Source organism: Chiloscyllium punctatum, chromosome 13 (assembly GCF_047496795.1).
Source record: "Chiloscyllium punctatum isolate Juve2018m chromosome 13, sChiPun1.3, whole genome shotgun sequence".
NCBI lineage: Eukaryota > Metazoa > Chordata > Chondrichthyes > Orectolobiformes > Hemiscylliidae > Chiloscyllium > Chiloscyllium punctatum.
Genome location: NC_092751.1, coordinates 80,426,056 through 80,448,324, shown reverse-complemented (window position 1 = coordinate 80,448,324; position 22,269 = coordinate 80,426,056). Strand labels below are relative to the sequence as shown.

At 41.1% G+C, this 22,269-nt stretch overlaps 1 protein-coding gene across 4 annotated transcripts in view; it reads right to left on the bottom strand.

The window, feature by feature from the left end:
* Window positions 1–22,269, bottom strand: part of LOC140484567 (serine/threonine-protein phosphatase 2B catalytic subunit beta isoform) — a 121,393-nt gene that overhangs the window by 25,064 nt on the left and 74,060 nt on the right. For all 4 annotated transcript variants that reach the window (XM_072582949.1, XM_072582952.1, XM_072582951.1 and 1 more), the window contains exons 6-10: window positions 8,490–8,629; window positions 8,313–8,390; window positions 1,333–1,427; window positions 692–817; window positions 496–573 (exon numbers count right to left, since the gene is read on the bottom strand). In XM_072582949.1, the coding sequence (XP_072439050.1) occupies window positions 496–573; window positions 692–817; window positions 1,333–1,427; window positions 8,313–8,390; window positions 8,490–8,629 (517 nt within the window). The remainder of the gene's footprint in view (window positions 1–495; window positions 574–691; window positions 818–1,332; window positions 1,428–8,312; window positions 8,391–8,489; window positions 8,630–22,269) is intronic.

Below are 22,269 nucleotides of genomic sequence, written 5' to 3'. Positions count from 1 at the left end.
GAACCTTGTGAAAGGCTCTATCAAAGTCCATGTAAACAACATGTGTTTTGCCGTCAATGTTTTTTGATACCACTTCAACAAACATTTTGTAGCAATTTTCCTGCAGGGCATTTTTCCCATTTATACTTAGCTCTGTGATCTGTCCACTGACTTTGAACTAATGATTCAAATTAGACTCTTACAGTTAACCTGCCAATGTTTTCTTCGCAGGAGGATCATTGCTATATCAATGCTTGGGATGAACTACGGTATTGAGACTGGAGCTGAAGGTTTTACAAAAGGTTCCTGAAATCTTTGATTGGGAGACCCGAACGAGTGAAGCTGCCTTACAAAAAGCAATGCCAACAAATCAACTCTCCAAGACCCTATTTAAATTCTCCAGAAATAGTGTTTTTGAAACACATAACATGTTCTAAGAACTTGTTGAGGGTATTTAAGGACATTTATCGATCACTGGAATAACCTGTACACCATTAAAATACAAAGCCCACTTACCATCAAAAGCATCATCTCCTTCAGACATAAGCTCATCATCAGAGCAGATATTGAGGACATTAACCAACATCTCCGTTACTGTACAAAAGAAATAAATTTATTTAGATTTTATTTTTCATCTGTACCACATGTTACAATTTTACTTTGCTAATATTTTAAATTTACCTTCAGTAAAATGAGTGTTCAATAGCTATACCTTTTTCTCCGACAAATGGCAGCGACCATGTAAAGACATCCATGAAGTTAGGCAGCCAGTAGGGATGAGGAGAACAGTTGAACTGTCGAATATTCATCACATTGTTTTCATACTTCAATACAGCAGCTGAAATGAAAATTGTTTCTCAGTGATGTGCTAAATATTGCAGGGTACAACAGAGAGAGTTGTTTCAAACAGTAAAAGCACCCGAGTAAACAGCCTGAAAGAAATGTTGATTTTACTCCGAGGACCAAGTTTGTAAAATGGACCAGGCAGAGGCAAATCGACTGAATACTTGAACAGTTGACAAATTAGCTCGTGCGCCCAACAGAAGTTTACAATGTTGCTACTGGCCTCAATGGCTCACATGCCTGAAAAGAAAATTAAAATCAGGTTTCCCAATGCTGATCACTATTAGCTGCCCCTGCAGTATAGTGCGTGAGCTAATTTGAGATAGGAAGAGTGAAAGCACAGTTGATCATGGTGTCCCTCTACAAGAATTCTTCACTAGGCTACTTAGATGTGCAGATGACAATGGCCTGGGAGCATGCAACTTGCAGCAGTCTGTCAGCAACAGATAAAAGAAAGCCTTTTCTTTGAAAGAAGGTGGAAGCTAATAAAATAAGATTAAAATAACTTGCCTTTATTATTGTAGACGTCTAAGTAGTTTGGTGCAGAAAAGATTGTAATTAATGATGGAAACCCAGTGGTTTGGCTTTTTCTGTACATTCTATAGCTGTACAAATAAAAATATGGAAAGCAATTATAGATACTCACATTTGAATTTAAAACCTGTATATAAAATAATCCCTGTACAATTGTCAGAACTTAGTAACCAAAGAGAAATAACTTTCATTTATGTGGTGCATTTGAAAATCTCAGTCTCTGTTCTAACAACAAGGTATTTTTAATACAATGTCACTTAGCGAGTTTTGAGAAGACTCGTAGCTCAATGTCACCTTATTATGCGGGGAACCTTGACCATGGCGATATTGCTACTGCAGTTTGTCAGATTAAAATAAATCCAGTACAGTGTGATGGAAAGAATCCAAATGACGTTAGTCTGTGTAGGCCAAAAAGTACCATGAACAAAATCCTCTAGAAAGGCAGATGTGGGAAATGCAGATAAAGATAATATATCGGCCTCAAGACCTTGATATTGGGATTACTGTACTTTAGTCTGCAGACATTGAGAGGATGCCCAATGTCCCCATCTTGGGTGGGGGGGTCTAACATCCTGAGTGGTTATGCCCGCACTCACTGTCGAATTAAAGATATGAAGTGCACTAAGATAAGCCAACTTTCAGAGATCAGGTAGAAAGAAGCGGGGGGGTGGTGGTGAGTTGGGGTGGGGGGTGGGTGAGGGGATGGGGAAGGGGGACAGTTGTGTGAGAGCACCTTAAGATGGAGGCACACTGAACTGTCCAGTGAAGTCAAAATATAAAGATTAGAAAAGCTGTCAGTGCCCTCCACAGGAATGCTGGCAATTGTGGCTGTGACCCTCCTGATCCTCATGGCTGCTAATTATGAACTCTCAGCTCCATTCACCTTGCAGCACGAGTCTGACTCCAGCAATAATAGGACACTTATTCAATCTAGGAAAATCCCGATAGCATCACCAAACTGCCAGTGCTGACTTGACCCAAGTTTTGGCAGGGGAGCCTGAAAGCACATGCATTCATGTGCCTGAAAGCAAGGGCATCTGATGCATTATTTTCTAGTTTTGCTGCTGGCCTCACCTCCAAAGGATGGGAAAATTGTGCTGGTTTCTTGGCAATTCAGGGCCTTAAAACCCAAGTTCTCCCTGACTTTGAAGTATGGAGTATCCGGTTTGAATTCTGGGACCATGAAGGTTTGAAACAAATTGCGCTTAGAAAACCGAAACAAAGAATCTATTACTTGAAGCAAATCTCCGCTTCTTTGGTGGATAAGCTCTCACTCAATTCAAAATAATTAGAGCATATATATTTATAATTAATGTGACTTCTGAGGCTGCATGATATGCACTGAAGCCACCTGAAATATTCAACTCAAGACAGCAGGGTCCAAATTATTGGTCTATTGGGACTCAGCTAAGAATAAGGAGATAGTAACAACTGCAGATACTGGGAAGTCAGAGTTGATAAAGCGTGGTGCTCAAAAAAAACACACAGCAGGTCAGGCAGCATCCAAGGAGCAGCAGAATCAACGTTTCAGGCACGACCCTTTATCGAGGGCATGATGAAGGGTCATGCCCAAAACATACTCTCCTGCTCCTCCGATGCTGCCTGACCTGCTGTGCTTTTTCCAGCGCCACACTTTATCAACTCACCTAAGAATAAAACCAATGAAAGCTGGTTTAGGTCTTCCATTTTAAAAAAAAAATTTGTAATACACTTTGGAGTTCTCTCAGTTGAAAGATTTCTCATTGCACTGTTAACACTAATCACAGTCTTCTACAGTGCTGTCATTTGCTTTGTGGAAAGTAATTGCATATGTTCTGGACATGATTGGACTCCAGAATTGCAGACATTGTTGGACTATGCACACTACAGATTACTGGACAGCAAATATTTTTGAAGGGTGCTGAGTAATACACAGATGCACATCATAACAAAGAATTGTCAGTAAAATGAAAGGAAACTGTTCTTAATCAATTGAGTAAAATGGGGCATTGAAATACAGTTGATTACTGAGCTCAGCATCAGACATTCAATTCTATGACATATACAACTCCAGAAGACTGAAATTATACTATCTGCGAAACGCACCCAAACCCCTTGAATATGTTGAGTGATTCATTTCTCCCACATCAATGTGCAATCAAATCAGACTGCCAATGGGACCCAAGAGCTTATCACTATTTTTACAGCATGTTTGTAGTAATATTGTTTCATTGATGAATTACTTCATAATGTTTGACTGTATTTAGAATCCAAAGTCCATTACCACACCTATAATGAAACTAAGGACATTAGCTAGGACCAGGCTAAAATCCCATCTTGCTTAATATTGAGATATTCTGAACAATAATGTTATTGCAGTTTAAATAACATAAACAAATGACTAACCTTCCAAATCCCAACCGTCAATAAAAATTGGCTTTATAAATGTTAAATTTCTCTTGCTCTATCACCATACTTCTGGCACACTAGCTTTTAAAACTCAGAACATGAAAACACGATTTACATTCATTTCCTGGAGGGGTTGTGCAGTTCTTTGTGTTGGCAGACAAGTGGGCGGACCCCGCCACATGGTACCCTGGAGAGTATTACATCAGGGTTTGATGACAGTCCTTTGACTCTGGAGCACCCAAAGGCAGTGGAGCAGAGCCAACACCAAGCAGAAGCACAGTACCCTATTCCCACAACACAAGGGCCACTGACCACTTAAGCTCAATGCACATGCGTAATAATAATTCACAGCATTAATGCCAATGGACACATTGAGAGAGTGTCCAGAAAACCTTCATGAACCTTCATTATTTCTGGAGCTAAAGCAGGTGAAACAAATCTTTTGATAGATTAGTTCGAGGTTAAAGAATTTGAGTTTGATGATGGTTGAGACAAAGTCTATAGTTTAGGTACAAAACAAACTAAACAATGAACAGAAGAAAAAGGGAAGGGAATTGGAAAGCATTAAAAACACCAGGAAAAAAAATAATTCAGAGAGATGCAGCTGTTGGGACAATTTAGGAATGCAATTTCTTGAAGGATAAGCAACAGTTAACCAGAGCAGAAAATATTCCCGAGAAGCCAGGAGTGAAAAGATTGCAACGGGCAAATGCAAGAAATAATCCAGATGCAGTAATGATCCGCTAATCTGAACAGTTCAGAGTCTGAACTCCTGAGTATTGCTTTCATATCTTTCACTAACATCCAACTCTTGAATATATAGTTTGAATAGAAACAATTGTATGAAACTATTTGTAATATAATTCAGCTATTAGTTTGGGGGAATTAGGAGATGCTATATTAAACTAAACTCAGTCAAGGATGACAGACTGAGCTGTATTACAGTAGCACGAACCCAGCGAACCATATGCAGTCATGTGTCTGGAAACCAGTGACATGATAATAGAAATAGTCAAAAATGTTATTTCTGTACTTCAGTCAGATAAATAGATGTGTTAGAGAGCTACTACTTGGAACTGCTCATCATATCCCAATGTATGGCAAGCTAAGGATTTCAGGATTTCAACTAACACTGAAATTTACTAAATTGGCAAGAGACGGTGGTGTATAGATAACATCACTGGTCTAGTAATGCAGAGGCCCAGGCTAATAGAATCAAAGACATACAGCATGGAAACAGACCCTGCGGTCCAACTCATCCATGCTGACTAGATATCAGAGATAAACCTCGTCTCATTTGCCAGCATTTGTCCCATATCCCTCTAAACTCTTCCTATTTATATTCCCATCCAGATGCTTTTTAAATGTTGTAATTGCACCAGCCTCCACCACTTCCTCCGACAGCTCATTCCACATACGCACCACCTTCTGCATGAAAAAGTTGCACAATGTGTGCCTTTTAAATCTTTTCAACCTATACCCTCTAGTTTTGGACTCCACTAGCCCAGGGAAAAGATCTTGGCTATTTATGCTATCCACGTCCCTCATGACTTTATAAATCTCTGTAAGGTCACCCCTCTGCCTGCCTCAAATGCTCTTGGGAAAACAGCCCCAGCTATTCAGCCTCTGCCTATAGCTCAAACTCTCCAACCCTGGCAACATTCTTGTAAATCTTCTCTGAACCCTTTCAAGTTCACACAACTTCTTTGCTTTGGAGGGAGACCAGAACTGCACATAGTATTCCAAAAGTGGCCGAACCAATGTCTTGCACAGCCCAACATGATTTTCCAACTCACATACCAATGTGCTAACCAATAAAGGGAAGCATACCAAACACCTTCTTCACTATCCTATCTACCCGTGACTCCACTTTCAAGGAACTATGAATATGCACTCCAAGGTTTCTGATCAGCAACACTCCCCAGGACCTTACCATGAAGTGTGTAAGTGCTAGTCTGACTTTCCTTTCCAAAATACAGCACCTCACATTTATATCTGGGTCCCACCCCCACAACTTAGTTTAAATCCACCTGAGTAGCTCGAGCAAATCTCCCCACCACTATGTTAGGCCCCTTCCAATTCAGGTGCAATCTGCCCTTCTGAAACAGATCACTTCCCCCTCAGAAGAGACTCTGAAAAACCCAAAAATGTGAACCCTTCTCCCCTGCGCCAGCTCCTCAGCCATGCATTAATTTGCCCCATCCTCCTCTACCTAACCTCACTAATTCATAGCTAGTTTTATCCAGATACAACTACCCTAGAGGACCTCCTTTTTAAATTGCTGCCTAACGCCCTGAATTCTTGCCTCAGATTCTCAATTTCTCTTCCTATGGCGTTAGCTCCAATGTGTAAAAGTACTTCCTGCCGGCCCTCTCCCCTTTGAGAATATTCTGCACCTTATCAGAGATATCCTTGATCCTGACACCAGGCAGGCAACACACCATTCTGATTTCTCACCAACAGTTGCAGAAACATCTGTCTGTACCTATGACTAGAGATTCCCTTACCACAAATGATTACTTGGAACTTGGCATACCCCTTGTTACACTACAGCCAGTCTTGGTATCAGGAACATGCGCATGTTACATTCCGAGTCCATCACCTCCTACATTTTCCAAAACAGCATACTTGTGTGCGATGGGGATAGTCACAGAAGAGTCCTGTAAGACCTTCCTCCCTTCCTGGCCATAACCCATCTACCTGATTGTATCTGGTTTTTCTCCCTTCCTACAACTGCCATCCAGCATACCTCACAGCTTTTGTAAGTTCATTATTGCCTCTAACTGTCGCTCCAACCGATTCGTGCGATCCGATAGGAATTGCAACCAAACATTTTCTGCAGACATAATCATCAGTAACATGGAAACTCTCTCAAATCTCCCATATCAGACAGGAAGAACACATCACTCTCCCTAAGGCTCTCTTTGCACCCTAACAATTTACAGACCCAGAAAACACCACACAATCTTAATGCTCTAAAAAGCACAGTTCCAGGCTATGTTTTATATTTTAAATTTTAATTAAGAGACAGAACTCAATAAAATGCATAATGAAAAGAACCCATTCTACTGACTATTGTAGCTTTTCAAAGTTCACAGTAAGGCTACACTTTAAAAAGCCACTTTGCTGCTCCCCTGCTGTGAGCTCTCCCACATCGGGTTTCATCAAGGTCAGCTGTGAATCTCGCTGTTATTAATTTTTCTTAGAGGAACTCCACAGATACTTGAAATTAAACAGCAGAGGCAGGAGCTGTGCAGACTCACTGCTGGGTCAGACAGCAGTGTCAGTTTCTTTCTCTGTTTGAATCCCTTCCCATGTGGTCACTGCTACTGCCTTAGTCTGATTTCCTCTGCTTTTAAAATGCTGTGGTTTTGATCCTTTTTCATCCCGCAAGTTCAAAAACAATGCAACCAACAGCTTGTAAAACAGTAATTACTGTTCCAAAAATTTGAAGAAAACAGCTCCCACACAAAATCCCTCCAAAAAAAAAAGGAACAATGCTTCCAGCCACAACTTTTCCCTGTCCTCCATCTCAGATTACCTGCTCTGGGGCCATGCCTCAAAATCACATTAAGATGGCTGGTGGAATTTAATTCAATTAATCTGGCATTGAGAGCTTGTTTCAATGGTGACAATCATCTGATTGCTATAAAAATCCCATCAGGTTCACTAAATCCCCATCAAAAAGGAAATTGCAATCCTTAACCAGTCTGCCCTACATAAATTGTCCACATACGCATGTGGTTGCCTTGTATCTGCCCTCAATTCAAGGGCAATTAGCAACAGGCAAAAAAATGTACGCCACATCAATGATAATCACATTGTAACAAGTTAAGAACCTCAGACTCAGGAGGCGGCCAACTCAAGAGTAAACACTACATATAGTAAAACTCAAGAAATCAGTCATTTTGACATCTTCACTATAACTACAAAATGTTTGAAAATCCTGACTAACCAAATCATCACTAACTTGTCAATTCACAATCGTATGAAATTAGTTTTCTAAATGTAAAGTGGGCTTAAGCCCAAAAATTAAATGCTCCAAGCACTTGAAATAGTTCCACTGATTCTAAATATCAAAGTGGTCATTTTAAGGCCAGACTTTTTACAGTGTTTGTGGGATATCCCTCTATTAGAAAGGCATAATATAATTCAGTTCATAAGTCATGCAAGTTCATATCCTAAGCCAGATAGCACCCAGGAGTGTTAACTTTGACTGATTTTAACCACTCTCTAGTCTAATGATAGAGGCAAAATATAGATTCTTCTCTTCAGGGAAGGATGACAGGCACATACTGCTGGGTTTTTCCCTCCACATCACACTATTATTTAATGCTCTCAGCTGCAACCAATACGTGAATTGGGTAAGTTGTATAGAGTAATTCACCCCAGCAGCTTAGACCCTCTGGCAACATATCAATTCTCGAGCCCATTGCTTTCCAATCCAAATCATAAAATCAAAAATCCTGTTTGTTTTCACATCCTTGAAATCTGATTTACAATTTAACTTGCAACAAACCATATGTTCTGTCATGACAATGATACTGGTTTAATTCAGTGTTACTTACCCTGCATCCTGGGCCTCGTGAGCTCGAATTATGGATAGCAAATTATTGTGTTGTAAAAATTCACAAACAGCTGAGTAACTGAAATACAAAGGTGTCCAATTAATATCCATTTAAAATGGCAGAGAACTCAAACTGAATGCACATTGACAAAGCCGTGCACCTGCCCACAAACTGCACCTGTAGAAGTAGGAGCATCCTCGCACTGTATTATGACTGAAGTGTTCTTGCGCTTTCTCATTTCCAAAATCCTCTGAAGGGTCTGACCACAACAAATCACACATTGGCCCGAATGCAGGTGGCTCCTTAAACCTATCTAACTGTAAAGAGACAAGTTGGGAAAACTAGAGAGTCAGTATCACTTGTAAAACAAAGTTGCTTCAATTGATATAAGTCAGTAATTACTTCCAGACTAGACAGCTCTACAAAACTGACCAGAGTTGGATTTTGATCTGTGGAGAGTTCTTTATGGGATACAGGCGGCACCTCTTTCATCACATGTAAAGGCATAACTAATTGAGGAAGTGGAGTTAGTGGTTGGGTGAAGAGCCTGTGGACATTGTCCTTTTGCCGATGAGCTTACAATATCTGGTTTACAATTTATCTTCAATCAAGTCATACATTGTTACAAAGAATTGTGTTACTTAGCCTGCATCCTGGACCTCATGAGCTTGAATTATTGATAGCAAGTTGTGTTGTAAAAATGTTATGGGAGGAAAGAAAGTCAGACAGATTATAGAGTGCCTCCTTTAACCTTCAGTTTGCCCGAGTCCTGGTAAAGCCTGTGGTTAATAGTGCAATGATTGTTAAAGTGAAGGCAAGCAACATTCAAATGATAATAGCCTGCTTCTCAAGGTAATTGGTTGTTCAGCCTTCATTCCAACTTTAAAGAAATTTCTCATCTCCATTTGTAACTGTATTACCTATTTCTTGATTCCTTCAAAAGGAAGCACACATCTATCCTATCAAGCCACCTCAAATATTTTACACTTAATAAGACCACTTTTCACTCATGGTTAAAATCCCAATCTGCACAAACTTTCACTCAGCAAACCCATAATCTCAGGAACCTGCCAAGTGAACTTTCTCTGAACAACCTCCAAGTACAGCCTCATCCTTATTTCAAGAGATAAAAATTGTAGATGCAATTTCACCATTACCCAGTACCGTTGTAATTCCCTATTTCTATTTTCCATCCCCCTTGCAACAAAGATAATCATTCCACCTGCTCCTCTGATGCTGCCCGACTTGCTGTGTTTTTCCAGTACCACACACTCAACTCTAATCTTCAGGATTTGCAGTCCACACTTTCGCCTAATCATTCCATTGGTCTTCCTCATTACTACATGCCACCTTTTTATTGTTCATATACAAGACACACTGATTCCTTTGCACCACAGCATTCTGTAGCTTCTCTATTTAAATAATAGTTAGTTTTTCTATTCTTGCTGCCAAAGTAGACAACTTCTCATATTTTCATATTGCACTCCACTTCCCAAATGTCTGTTCAATTACCTAACTTAACCTCATTGTGTGAACGGTGCAATGTGTTTCCTACATTTCAGTAAATGTGTAAATATCATCGCAACAGCCAGTATCATCTAGGTTATTATAATTTAGACGGTAAATTGTTGAAGCCCAACATTTCACTCATTACAATTTGCCAATCTGAAAATGACTTCTTTATCGCAGCCTTGACTAACTAGCATAAAACAACCTTATAACCATGCTAACAAAGCAGACTCAACACGATAAACAGTTACCATGTGCATTAGCCTATTACATAGCACCTTATCAATAGTGAAATCCAAATATACTATATCTACTGGCTCCCCTTACTCATCTTGCTTGACCTTATTACACCCTCCAAAGAATGCTAATAACTTTGTCAAACAGGTTTTCCCTTTCATGAAACCACAGACTGCGTGAGTGATTGTTTTGTAAATGCTCTTCATTTCATGGATTTCAGCAGCTCCCCATTTACAAGATGGTTTACTAGTCTATAAACGTATTCTGGGTTGCATTGCCGCATTCTTGAGAAATGTGTATTTTCCATTTTTCAATCCACTAGGTCCTTCCAAAAATCAAGGACATTTTGGATTATTACAATCAATGCTTTACTATCTCTGCTGTGAGTTCTTTTAAGACACCACCAGAGAGGCCATTGGCACTTAGAGGCTTGGCAGCCTTTCATTCGATTAGTAATAATATTTTCTTCTCTACCGTTAGTAACGATTTTCAGTTCCTCCCTCCCTTTTGCTTCTTGATCTCAGACTATACTTGTGGTGCTTTGCAGGTATTCTATGGAAGATGGATGAAAAACACTTGCTGAAAGTTTCCAACTCTCTCTTTTCCATTAATTCCAGTTTCACCCTTTAAGGAACCAATGGTCACTTCAGTTCTTTTCCTTTTTACAGATTTTTTGAAACTTTACTGCCAATTTTTTTTTTAACATTCCTAGCTGGTTTCCGCCTATATTTCCATTTGCCTGTTTTTTAGTTTGAGTTTTCCAAAACTTCTTGCCTATCACTAATTTTTGCAGGATTGTATGCCATTTCTTTCAATGTGATACCACCCTTAACATCCTTAACACCCTGAACAAATCATGCACCATTCTGTAGCGTCTCTCTTTCTAAATTGAATATATCTTTGATGAGTTTTAAATATCTGTTTTAGCTAATGCTTCTTCATTTTTCTTTTTAATCCAATCCATTTTAGCTAAGGTGGACAGTGAGAACCTTTTTCCTTGGATGGTGATGGCTAGCACGAAAAGACTTAGCTTTGAATTGAGGGATAACAGGTATAGGACAGATGTCAGAATTAGGTTTACTTAGTAGTAAGGCTTGGAATGTCCTGCCTGCAACAGTAGTAAACTCACCAACTTTAAGGCTATTTAAATGGCCATTGGATAGACATATGGATGACAATGGAACAGTGTAGGTTAGATGGGCTTTAGATCAGTATCACAGGTCGTTGCAACATTGAGGACCGAAGGGCCTGTATTGCACTGCACTGTTCTATTGTTCTAGAATTCTGTCTTCATATTCTTATAACTGCCTTTATTTAACTTTAATTAAGGGATGGAGTGAGAGGGAGGTTGGACAAGGTTGGTCAGGGAGGAAAGTTGAGGGGCAGCAAGGACAGACATGACAAGCAGGCTGCATGAAACCCAAGCGTGAACGCCTCAAGCATGAACTACAAGAACCCTGTTGGCTACAAAGTGGATATCAGTGCTTTATTTGTTACTCACACATGGGACAGAGGCACCGTTGATGAGCCAGTATTTATTACCCATCCCTAGCTGCTTGAGAAGATAGTGGTGAGGTGCTATTTAGAATATCATTCAGAAACAAACTCTGGAAAAATGTAGCATGGGGTCTGACAAGAGGAACAGGCATCGCTATCAGAAATGTATTGGCAAGATTGGGGCAGAGGAGAATGAAAGCACAGCATGTCTGTCCACAGAGGTAGACAAAGATAAAGGAATAGTAAAGCTGTTATGATTATAGAAGGGAAGAGTGCACTACAGTTGTAGTCAAAGTGTATTTGTGGGGGCCACGGCCAAATATCAGAGGGTGGGATTCAAGTTCACTCCAGAACCTGGAAAATTGAGCATTTAGATGGATGGAAGCAACATATTCTTGGCACATGAGGGAAAGGCAAACAAAGATTGGGCACACATTTCTGAGGATGGGGGTCTCCAGCACGAGCTTATTTAGGAGCAAGAAGAAAAAAATGGAGGCAGTTACGATGTCAATTTTTGAGTCCCAGGAAAGCAGGAATTCCTGTTTCAGTTACTGAAATCATGAAAACAAAAAAAAAGCTACAAAACATTTTGGTCATGGGAAACAGATGACAAAAAGAGTGGGAGAGCAAGTCATGAGGATAACAAGACTTGACAGAGGTATTTGGACAAGTTAGATGATTGGTGAAAAAAATTGGCAGATAGCATATAATGTGGGGAGTGTGAGAGGTAGATGTACAGCACAGAAACAGACCCTTCAGTCCAACTCATCCATGCTGACTAGATATTCTAAATTAATCTAGTCAGCATTTGCCAGCACTTGGCCCATATTCCTCTAAACCCTTCATATTCATACACCCATCCAGACACCTTTGAAATGTTGTAATTTTACCATCCTCCACTACTTCCTCTGGCAGCTCATTCCATGTACACACCATCTCTGCATGAAAAAGTTGCCCAGTGTATGCCTTTAAAATCTTTGCCCTCTCATCTTAAACTTACGCCCTCTAGTTTTGGACTCCACTATCCCAGGGAAAAGACCTACTATCCCAGGATATTTAACCTATCCAGACCGCTCATGATTTTATAAACCTCTATAAGGTCACCCCTCTGCCAGCCTCAGATGCTCCAGAGAAAATAGCCCCAGCCTATTCAGCCTCTCCCTATAGCTCAAAATCTCCGACCCTGGCAACATCCTCGTAAATCTTTTCTGAACCCTTTCATGTTCACACAACATCTTTCCTTTGGAGGGAGACCAGAACTGTACATAGCATTCCAAAAGTGGCCGAACCAACATCTTGCACAGCCCAACAGGTATTCCAACTCACATACTAATGTGCTAACCAACAAAAGGAAGCATACCAAACACCTTCTTCACCGTCCTATCTACCTGTGACTCCACTTTCAAGGAACTATGAATATGCACTCCAAGGTTTCTGTTCAGCAACATTCCTCAGGACCTTACCATTAAGGTGTGTAAGTGCTACCCTGATTTTCCCTTCCAAAATACAGCACCTCACATTTATATCTGGGTGCTTCTGGGTCCCACCCCCACAACTTCGTTTAAATCTGCCTGAGCAGCTCGAGCAAATCTCCCCACCACATTAGTCCCCTTTTAATTCAGGTGCAATCTGCCCTTCCAAAACAGATCATCTCTACCTCAGAAGAGATTCCAATGACCCAAAAATGTGAACCTTTCTCCCCCTGCACCAGTTCCTCAGCCATGCTTTCATTTGCCCCATCTTCTCATTGCTATCTTCACTAGCTCGTGGCACCAGGAGTAATGCAGATACGCCTTTTTAAAAAAAATTCCTGCCTAACGTCCTGCATTCTTGCCTCAGATTCTCATCCTTTTCTCTTCCTATGTCGCTAGCTCCAATGTGTACGGCTACACTCTGCTGGCTCCTCTCCCCTTTGAGAATATTCTGCACCTTCTCAGAGATATCCTTGATCCTGACACGAGGCTGGCAACATACCATTCTGATCTCTCAGCATCAGTTGCAGAAATGTCTGTCTCTGCCTATGACTGAGAGTCCCCTATCACAAATGATTACTTAGAACCTGGCACATCCATTTTTATATTAGAGTCAAGCCTGGTACCAGAAATCTGACTATGCATGTTACATTCTCCCCCCCCCCCCCCCACACCCACCCAGAGTCCATCATTGCCAACATTTCCCACAACAGCATACTTGTGAGAGATGGGGATAGCCACAGCAGACTCCTGCAAGATCTGCCTCCCTTTCCTACCGTTCCTAGCCATAACCTCACTGTATCTGGTTTTTCTCCCTTCCTACAACTGCCATCCATCATACCCCACAGCTTTTGTAAATTCATTATTGCCGCTAACTACCACTCCAACCGATTCATGCAATTTGATAGGAATTGCAAGCAAATATTTCCTGCAGGCGTAATCATCAGTAACATGGAAACTCTTCCTAATCTCACATATCCGACAGGAAGAACACACCACTCTATTTAAGGCCCTCTTTGCACCTTAACTAGTTATAGGCCCAGAAAATAATGCACAATCTTACTGCTCTAAAAAGCACAGTTCCAGGCTACCTTAGTATCTATATTTTATATTTTTGAAGTTTAATTAAGAGGCAGATCTCAATAAAACGCATAATAAAAAAGAACCCATTCTACTGACTATTGTAGCTTTTCAAAGTTCACAGTAAGGCTACACTTTAAAAAGCCACTTTGCTGCTCCCCTGCTGTGAGCTCTCCCACATCAGGTTTCATCAAGGTCAGCTGTGAATCTCGCTGTTATTAATTTTTCTTAGAAGAACTGGGATGTCCACAGATACTTGAAATCAAAAGCAGAGGCAGTAGCTGTGCAGACACTGCTGGGTCAGACAGCAGTGTCAGTTTCTTTCTCTGTTTGAAGCCCTTCCCATGTGGTCACTGCCACAGCTTTTGTCTAACTTCCTCTCCTTTTCCCCCCCACCAAGTTCTGAAACAAAACAACAGTTTATAAAACAGTAGTTACTGCTCAAAAATTTGAGGATATCAGCTCCAACACTGAAAATACCTAAAAAAGAATTCTTACAGCTGCAACATTTTCCCAACTTCTATCTCTGAATACCTGTTCTGGTGCCATGCACAAAAGTCACATTATAATGGCTGATGGAGATTAATTCAATTGATCTGGAATTGCAAGTTGGTCTCAAAATGGTGACCATCATCTGATTGTTTTAAAACTCCCATCAGGTTCACAAATGCCCTTCTGAAAAGGAGATTGCTATCCTTAACCAGTCTGGCCTACATAAATTATCCACATGCACAAGTGGTTGCCTTGTATCTGACCTCAGTTCAAGGGCATAGAACATAACAGCGCAGTACAGGTAGTTCGGCCTTCGATGTTGCACCAACCTGTGGAACCAATCTGAAGCCTACCTCCCATGTACAATTCCATTTTCATCCATATGTTTATCCAAAGACCATTTAAATGCCTCTAAAATTGACAAGTCTACTACTGTTGTAGGCAGGGCATTCCACACCCCTACTACTGAGTAAAGACATCTGTCCTATATCTATCACCCCTCAATTTAAAGCTATGTCCCGTCGTGCTGGCCATCACTATCCAAGGAAAAAAGCTCTCTCTGTCCATCCGATCTAATGAGAGGGGAATGGTTTAGGGGAGATATACGTGGAAAATTCTTCAAGCAGACTGTGGTGGGTGGCTGGAATGCCAGTGGAGGTGGTGGGGGCAGGAACGAGAGTGTCATTTAAGATGTGGATGTAGGTTTGCTCGCTGGAAGGTTCATTTTCAGACATTTCATCACCATACGAGGTAACATCACCAGTCAGACTCAGGGTGAAGCACTGGTGGTATGCCTGCTTTTTATTTATGTGTTTGAGGTTTCCTTGGGTTGGCTGACAGCATTCTTCAGTGTGACTGCATTTCCTGTTCTTTTTCTCAGGGAGTGGTAATTGAGATCATAGTCAATGTGTTTGTTGATAGAGTTCCAGTTGGAATGCCATGCTTCTAGGAAATCTTGTGCATGTCTCTGTTTGGCTTGTCCTAGGATGGATGTGTTGTCCCAGTCGAAGTGGTGCCCTTCCTCATCTGTATGTAAGGATACTAATAACAGTGGGTCATGTCTTTTTTTGTGGCTAGTTGATGTTCATGTATCCTTAGTGGTTAGTTTTATGCCTGTCACAGTTCTTGCAAGGTATTTTGTAAATGACATTAGTTTTGATTGTTTACTGTATAGGGTCTTTCAAGTTCATTAGCTGCTGTTTTACTGTGTTGGTGGGTTTGTGGGCTACCATGATGCCAAGAGGTCTGAATAGTCTGGCAGTCATTTTCAAGATGTCTTTGACATAGGGGAGAGTGGCTAGAGTTTCTGGACAGGTTTTGCCCGCTTGTTGGGATTTGTTCTGAGAAATCGGCGGACTATATTTACTGGGTACCCGTCCTTTTTGAATACATTGCATCTAACAGACTGTGAAAACACATCCATCCTAGGACAAGCCAGTTGGAGACATGTATGAGAATTCCTAGAAGCATGGCATTCCAACCAGAACTCTAATCAACAAACACGTTGACTTGGATCCCATTTACAATCCTTGGAGAAAAAGAACAGGAAATAACACAGGAAATGACATCAGCAACCCAAGGAAACCTAAACATACAAATAGAAAGCAGGCCATGTCACTAGTGCTTCATCTGGAGGCTTACTGGTGATGTTACTTAATATGGTGACAAAATGTCTGAGAACAAACCTTCCAACTCAGTGAGCAAACCTACATCCAGAACCTCAACCTGAGCTACAAATCTTCTCAAAACCTGCTAACATTTAAGATATGTCTAGACAGATACATGAATGGGCAGGGAGCAAAGGGATATAGATCCGCATTAAATTCCATTTGCCACCTCTCAGCCCAGCTCTGAAGCTTATCTATGCTCCGCTGTTATCTGTGACATTCGAGAGCATTACCCACAACTGCACTGACCTTAGCGTCACCTGCAAACTTACTAACTCATCAATCTATGCCCTCATCCACGTCATTTGTCAAAATGACAAACAGTGGCCCCAAAACGGATCTTTGCATTACACCACTAGTAGCTGAACTCCAGGATGAACATTTCCTATCTACCATCACCCTTTCAGCTAGCCAATTTCTTATCCAAACCGCTAAAACAACCTCAATCCCATGCCTCCGTATTTTGTGCAATAGCTTACCGTGGGGACCCTTATCAAACGCCTTACCAAAATCCATATATACCACATCAACTGCTTTACCCTCATCCACCTGTTTGGTCACCTTCTCAAAGAACTCTAAGGTTTGTGAGACACGACCTACCTTCACAAAACCATGTTGACTGTTCCTAACCAATTTATTCCTCTCTGGATGATTATAAATCCTATCTCTTAGAACCTTTCGAACACACTACTCACTGGTCTGTAACTACCAGGGTTGTCTCATTTTCCTATCCATTTACTATCTTCCAGTCTTCCGGCACTATTCCTGCAGACAACGGGGACAAAGATCAAAGCCAAAGGCTTGACCTCAGAATCATAGGAAAAATCCTATCCGGTCCAGGGGTCTTAGCTATTCTCACACCTTCCAAAATTTCTAACACCTTCTCCTTGTGAACTGCAATCCTGTCTAGTCTAGTAGCCTGTATCTCGGTTCTCCTTGACAACATTGTTTTTCCGAAGTGAATACTGATGAAAAATATTCATTTAGCGCTTCCCCTACCTCCTTTGACTCCATGCACAACTGCCCGCTACTGTCCCTTGATTGGGCCTAATCTTTCTCTAGTCATTCTTTTATTCCTGACATACCTATATAAAGTTTTAGGGTTTTCCTTGATCCTATCTGCCAATGACTTCTCATGTCCCCTCCTGGCTCTTAGCTCTCTCTTTAGGTCTTTCCTGGCTAGCTTGTAACTCAAGCACCCTCACTGAGCCGTCACATCTCATTCCAACATAGGCCTTCTTCTTCCTTTTGACAAGAGATTCTACTATTTTAGTAAACCACAGCTCCCTTACTCGTCCCTGTCTGACAGGTACATAATTATCAAGGACACGCAGTAGCTGCTCCTTGAATAAGCTCCATAATTATGCTCACTCCCTGCAGTTTCTATCCCCACCCTAAATCTTGCCTAATTACATCATAAGTGCCTTTCCCCCAGCACTAATTCTTGCCTTGTAGTATATACCTATCCCTTTTCATTACTAAACTAAACATAACTGAGTTGTGGTCACTATCACCAAAGTGCGCACCTACCTCCAAATCTAACACCTGGCTGAGTTAATTAACCAGTACCAAAGCCAATGTGGCATCACCCCTTGTTGGCCTGTCTACATACTGTGTCAAGATGCCCTCCTGCACACATTGCACAAAAAACTGACCTGTCTAAAATACTCTAACAATAGTACTTCCAGTCAATATTTTCAAAGTTAAAGACCCCCGAACAACTATTTTGTTATTCTTTTCTTCAGAATCATCTTTGCTATCTTTTCCACTACATCTCTGGAACTATTCAGAGGCCTATAGAAAACTTCCAACAGGGTGACCTCTCCTTTCCTGTTTCTAACCTCAGCCCATACTCTCTCAGCAGACGAGTCCTCAAACATTCTTACTGCCCCTGTAACCCTGTCCTTGACTAACAATGCCACTCCCCTCTCTCTTTTACCATCTTCTCTGCTCTTACTGAAACATCCAAATCCTGGAACCCACAACAACCATTCCTGTCCCTGTTCTAGCCATGTCTCCGAAATGGCCACAACATCGAAGTCCCAGGTACCAACCCATGCTGCAGGTTCACCCACCTTATTCCAGGTGCTCCTGGCGTTGAAGTAGACACACTTCAACCCACCTTCCTGCTTGTCAGTGAATTCTTATAACCTTGAAACCATATTTCTGATCTCAGTACTCTCAACCTCCTGGACACTGGAACTACAATTTAGGTTCCCATCCCCTCGCTGAATTAGTTTAACTAACCTCCACCCCCAGGATATTGGTAACCCTCTGGTTCAGGTGTAGACCATCCTGTTTATAGAGGTCCCACCTAGCCCAGAATGAGTACCAATTAGCAACAGGCAAAAAAAAAAATCGCCACATCAGTGATAGTCACTTCTTAACAAGTTAGGAACCTCAGACTCAGGGAGGTCTGAGAATTAATCGCTCCAAGCACTTGAAATCGCTTGACTGATGCTGAAAATCTAAGTGGTCATACTAAACCCCTTCTTCACTATCCTATCTACCTGAGACTCTACTTTCAAGAAACTATGAACCAGTACTCCAAGGTCTCTTTGTTCAGCAATGCTCCCCAGGACTTTGCCATTAAGTCTTAATTTGCCTTTCCAAAATGCAGCACCTCACATTTATCTAAATTAAATCCCACCTGCCATTCTTCAGCCCATGGGCCCATCTGATCAAGATTCTGTTGTAATCAGAGGTAACCTTCGCTGTCCACTACACCTCCAGATTTTGGTGTCATCTGCAAATTTACTAACTATACCTCCTATGTTCACATCCAAATCATTTGTGTAAATGATGAAAAGCAGTGGACCCAGCGCCAATCCTTATGACACAACACTGGTCACAGGCCTCCAGTCTGAAAAACAACCCTCCACCACCACCCTCTGTTCTATCTTCGAACTAGCTCTGAATCCAAACGGCTAGTTTGGAATCCAAATGGCTACTTCGCCCTGTAATCTAACCTTGCTAACTAGTCTACCATGAGGAACCTTGTCAAACCCCTGACTGGAGTCCATCTAGATCACGTCTACTACTCTGCCCTCATGAATCCTCTTTGTTACTTCTTCAAAATACTCAAGTTTGTGAAACATTATTTCCCATGCACAAAGCCACGTTGGTTATCTCTAATCAGTCCTTGCCTTTCCAAATACGTGTCAATCCTGTCCCTCAGGATTCCCTACAACAACTTGCCCACCACTGATGTTATGCTCATCAGTCTATAGTTCCTTGGCTTTTCCTTACCATCTTTCTTAAATAGTAGCATATTAGCCAACCTCAGTCTTCTGGCACCTCAGCTACAACTATTGATGATCCAAATATCTCAGCAAGGGGCCCAGCAATTACTTCTCTAGCTTCCCACAGACTTCTAGGTAGACCTGTTTAGGTTCCAAGGATTTATCCACCTTTATGCTTTAAGACATCCAGCATCACCTCCAATACAATATAGACATTTTTCAAGACGTCACCATTTATTTCCCCACATTTGTATCTTCCATGCCCTCCTCCACAGTAAACACTGATGCAAAATACTCGTTTAGTATCTCCATCTCCTGCCTCGCTGATCTTTGAGGGGCCCTATTCTCTCCATAGTTACCATTTTGTCCTTAATGTTATTACAAAATCCCTTTGGATTCTCTTTAACCCTATGTGACAAAGTATCTCACGTCCCTTCTTTGTCCTCCTAATTTCCCTCTTAAGTATGCTCCTACTGCCTTTATACTTAAAGATTCACTTGATCTCTGCTGACATTTGCTTCCTTCTTTTTAATCAAAAACTCAATTTCTCTAGTCATCCCTTTGGAAGGAAGGGAGGGGATGAATATTATTCAAATGGAGAAAGCCTACAGAGAAAAAGTGCTGCACACAGGGATGCAGAGCCCTATCAAACCCAGAACATAAACTCTTTTTTCCTCAACATACGTTGTCAGAGCTGCTGAGCTTCTCCGGCATTTTCTGATTGTGTTAGCATGTGGGGATATAAGCAAACTGAGATTGAACCAATGTCATATGACAGTTAAAAATATAAGAAAACAGCTTATCTGCTTGAGTTCAAATCATGCAAGTTAAATTTGTTTCTATTGCTAGTAGGGTTACGTGACGTGACAGACAGTGTTGAAGAGCTTATCTAAACATGTACACAAGCTACCACAAGCTGAACCTGACTGATGTCACAAGGATTCAAGTGAAGTGACTTACTGACACTACATCTAGTGTTCACTACACCTAGAATTCACTGAACAATTGTGGTACTCTTATGTAACAAAAGATATACTGACATTGCAGACAATCCAGAAAAGGTTCACTACATTGAGCCCAGATAGGAAGGTATATGATGAGAGATTGAGTAGCTTGGGCCTGTACTCATTGGAGCTCAATGAATAAAGTTGACTTCTCGAAATACACAATATTCTTGAGGTGGAGGGGGCTGACAGTGTAGATGCAGAGTGGTTGTTTTTCCTTGTGGAACAGTCTAGGATCAGAGTAAGGAACCTCTCATTACATACAGAGATAAGGAATTTCCCTCTCAGAAGGTAGTGTACCTAAGCAATTCTTTACTACAGAGGATTGGTTTGGGGCAGAACGCTGGGTCAGTTTCTTCAAGGCGGAGGTAAATAGATTTCTTAATCAAAAGGGAATCAAAGGTTAGGGGATAAAGCAGAAAATGGAGTTGAGAATTATCACTACTGCTCCTACATTTTATGGCCCTCTTATGGAAACCAGTAAAATCTACAAGACATTGAGGGAATGGATCAACAAATAAACATTGATTAGCTATTACTCAATGGACTGTATTAGAAGATAAACTTCCGAAGGAGGAATTTCAAGGGGCTTTCACCCCTGTGGGATGGAAGTAGTAACTTATTCAAACATAAATGCTGAACAATTGATAAAGAACTAATTTTTGAACTTTGGTTATCACCCAAGTGTTATGAAGTACTTGTACTGTACCTTTAAGAGAGAATGAATGCTGTTCTGAACTGAGATTACAAGCACCTGTGTATAAGACTAGTTGGCAGTCCCACAGCGTACTGGAAAACTGAAAATATGTAACATTTGGCTGTTAAATGTATACCTGAGTTTTGGTTGCAATTTTGATAACAAATTGAATTTAACCATCTTAAAATTATGCCCCAGGATTAAATTAGATTACATTACATTACAGTGTGGAAACAGACCCTTTGGCCCAACAAGTCCACACCAACCCGCCAAAGCACAACCCACCCATACCCATACATTTACCACTTACCTAACACTACGGGCAATTTAGCATGGCCAATTCACCTTACCTGCACATCTTTGGTGTGTGGGAGGAAACGCACGCAGACACGGGGAGAATGTGCAAACTCCACACAGTCAGTTGCCTGAGGCGGGAATTGAACCCGGGTCTCTGGCGCTGTGAGGCAGCAGTGCTAACCACTGTGCCACCGTGCTGCTCACAGGATACTAAAACCCAATCGAGTTTAAATTTGTTTTGCCAATGTCAAACCAGAGACAGTCTGATGCTTTTTAGGGGGGGGGGGGGGGGGGGGGGGGGGTGTAAACCTTTCAAAAATTGGTCAGAGAGCAACTACCATCAAGAGAGAAACGCACGGAGAGTTAACAGCTTACTCCCCAATAAATAAGGAAATACACACTTTCAAAAGGTACCTTTTCATCTGAAACATATTCGCAGTAAAAAGACAGACAGCAACCAGGGAGATCTTCAGTCACAAGAAATACACAGAAGACAACAGCAGCTGTGTGGCTTTGAAATTTAAGTTGGTCTAATTTTACTAAGTGTCTTATGGGAACATTGTATTGTTACAGAGTTGGAAGCATAGAAGAAGCAGTTAAGAGAAAAAGAGGGGCTTAGAGTTGTGAATAGCTGTTTAATGTTCACTGTGAAAGTTAAAAAATAAATTGATGTTATTTTCTTTACATAGTGGAATTTGAGAGTTCTGTCACTCATTCTCACAAACCACGAGGCAAGGTGAACTTTCCTGGGTGTTTGGTTTAA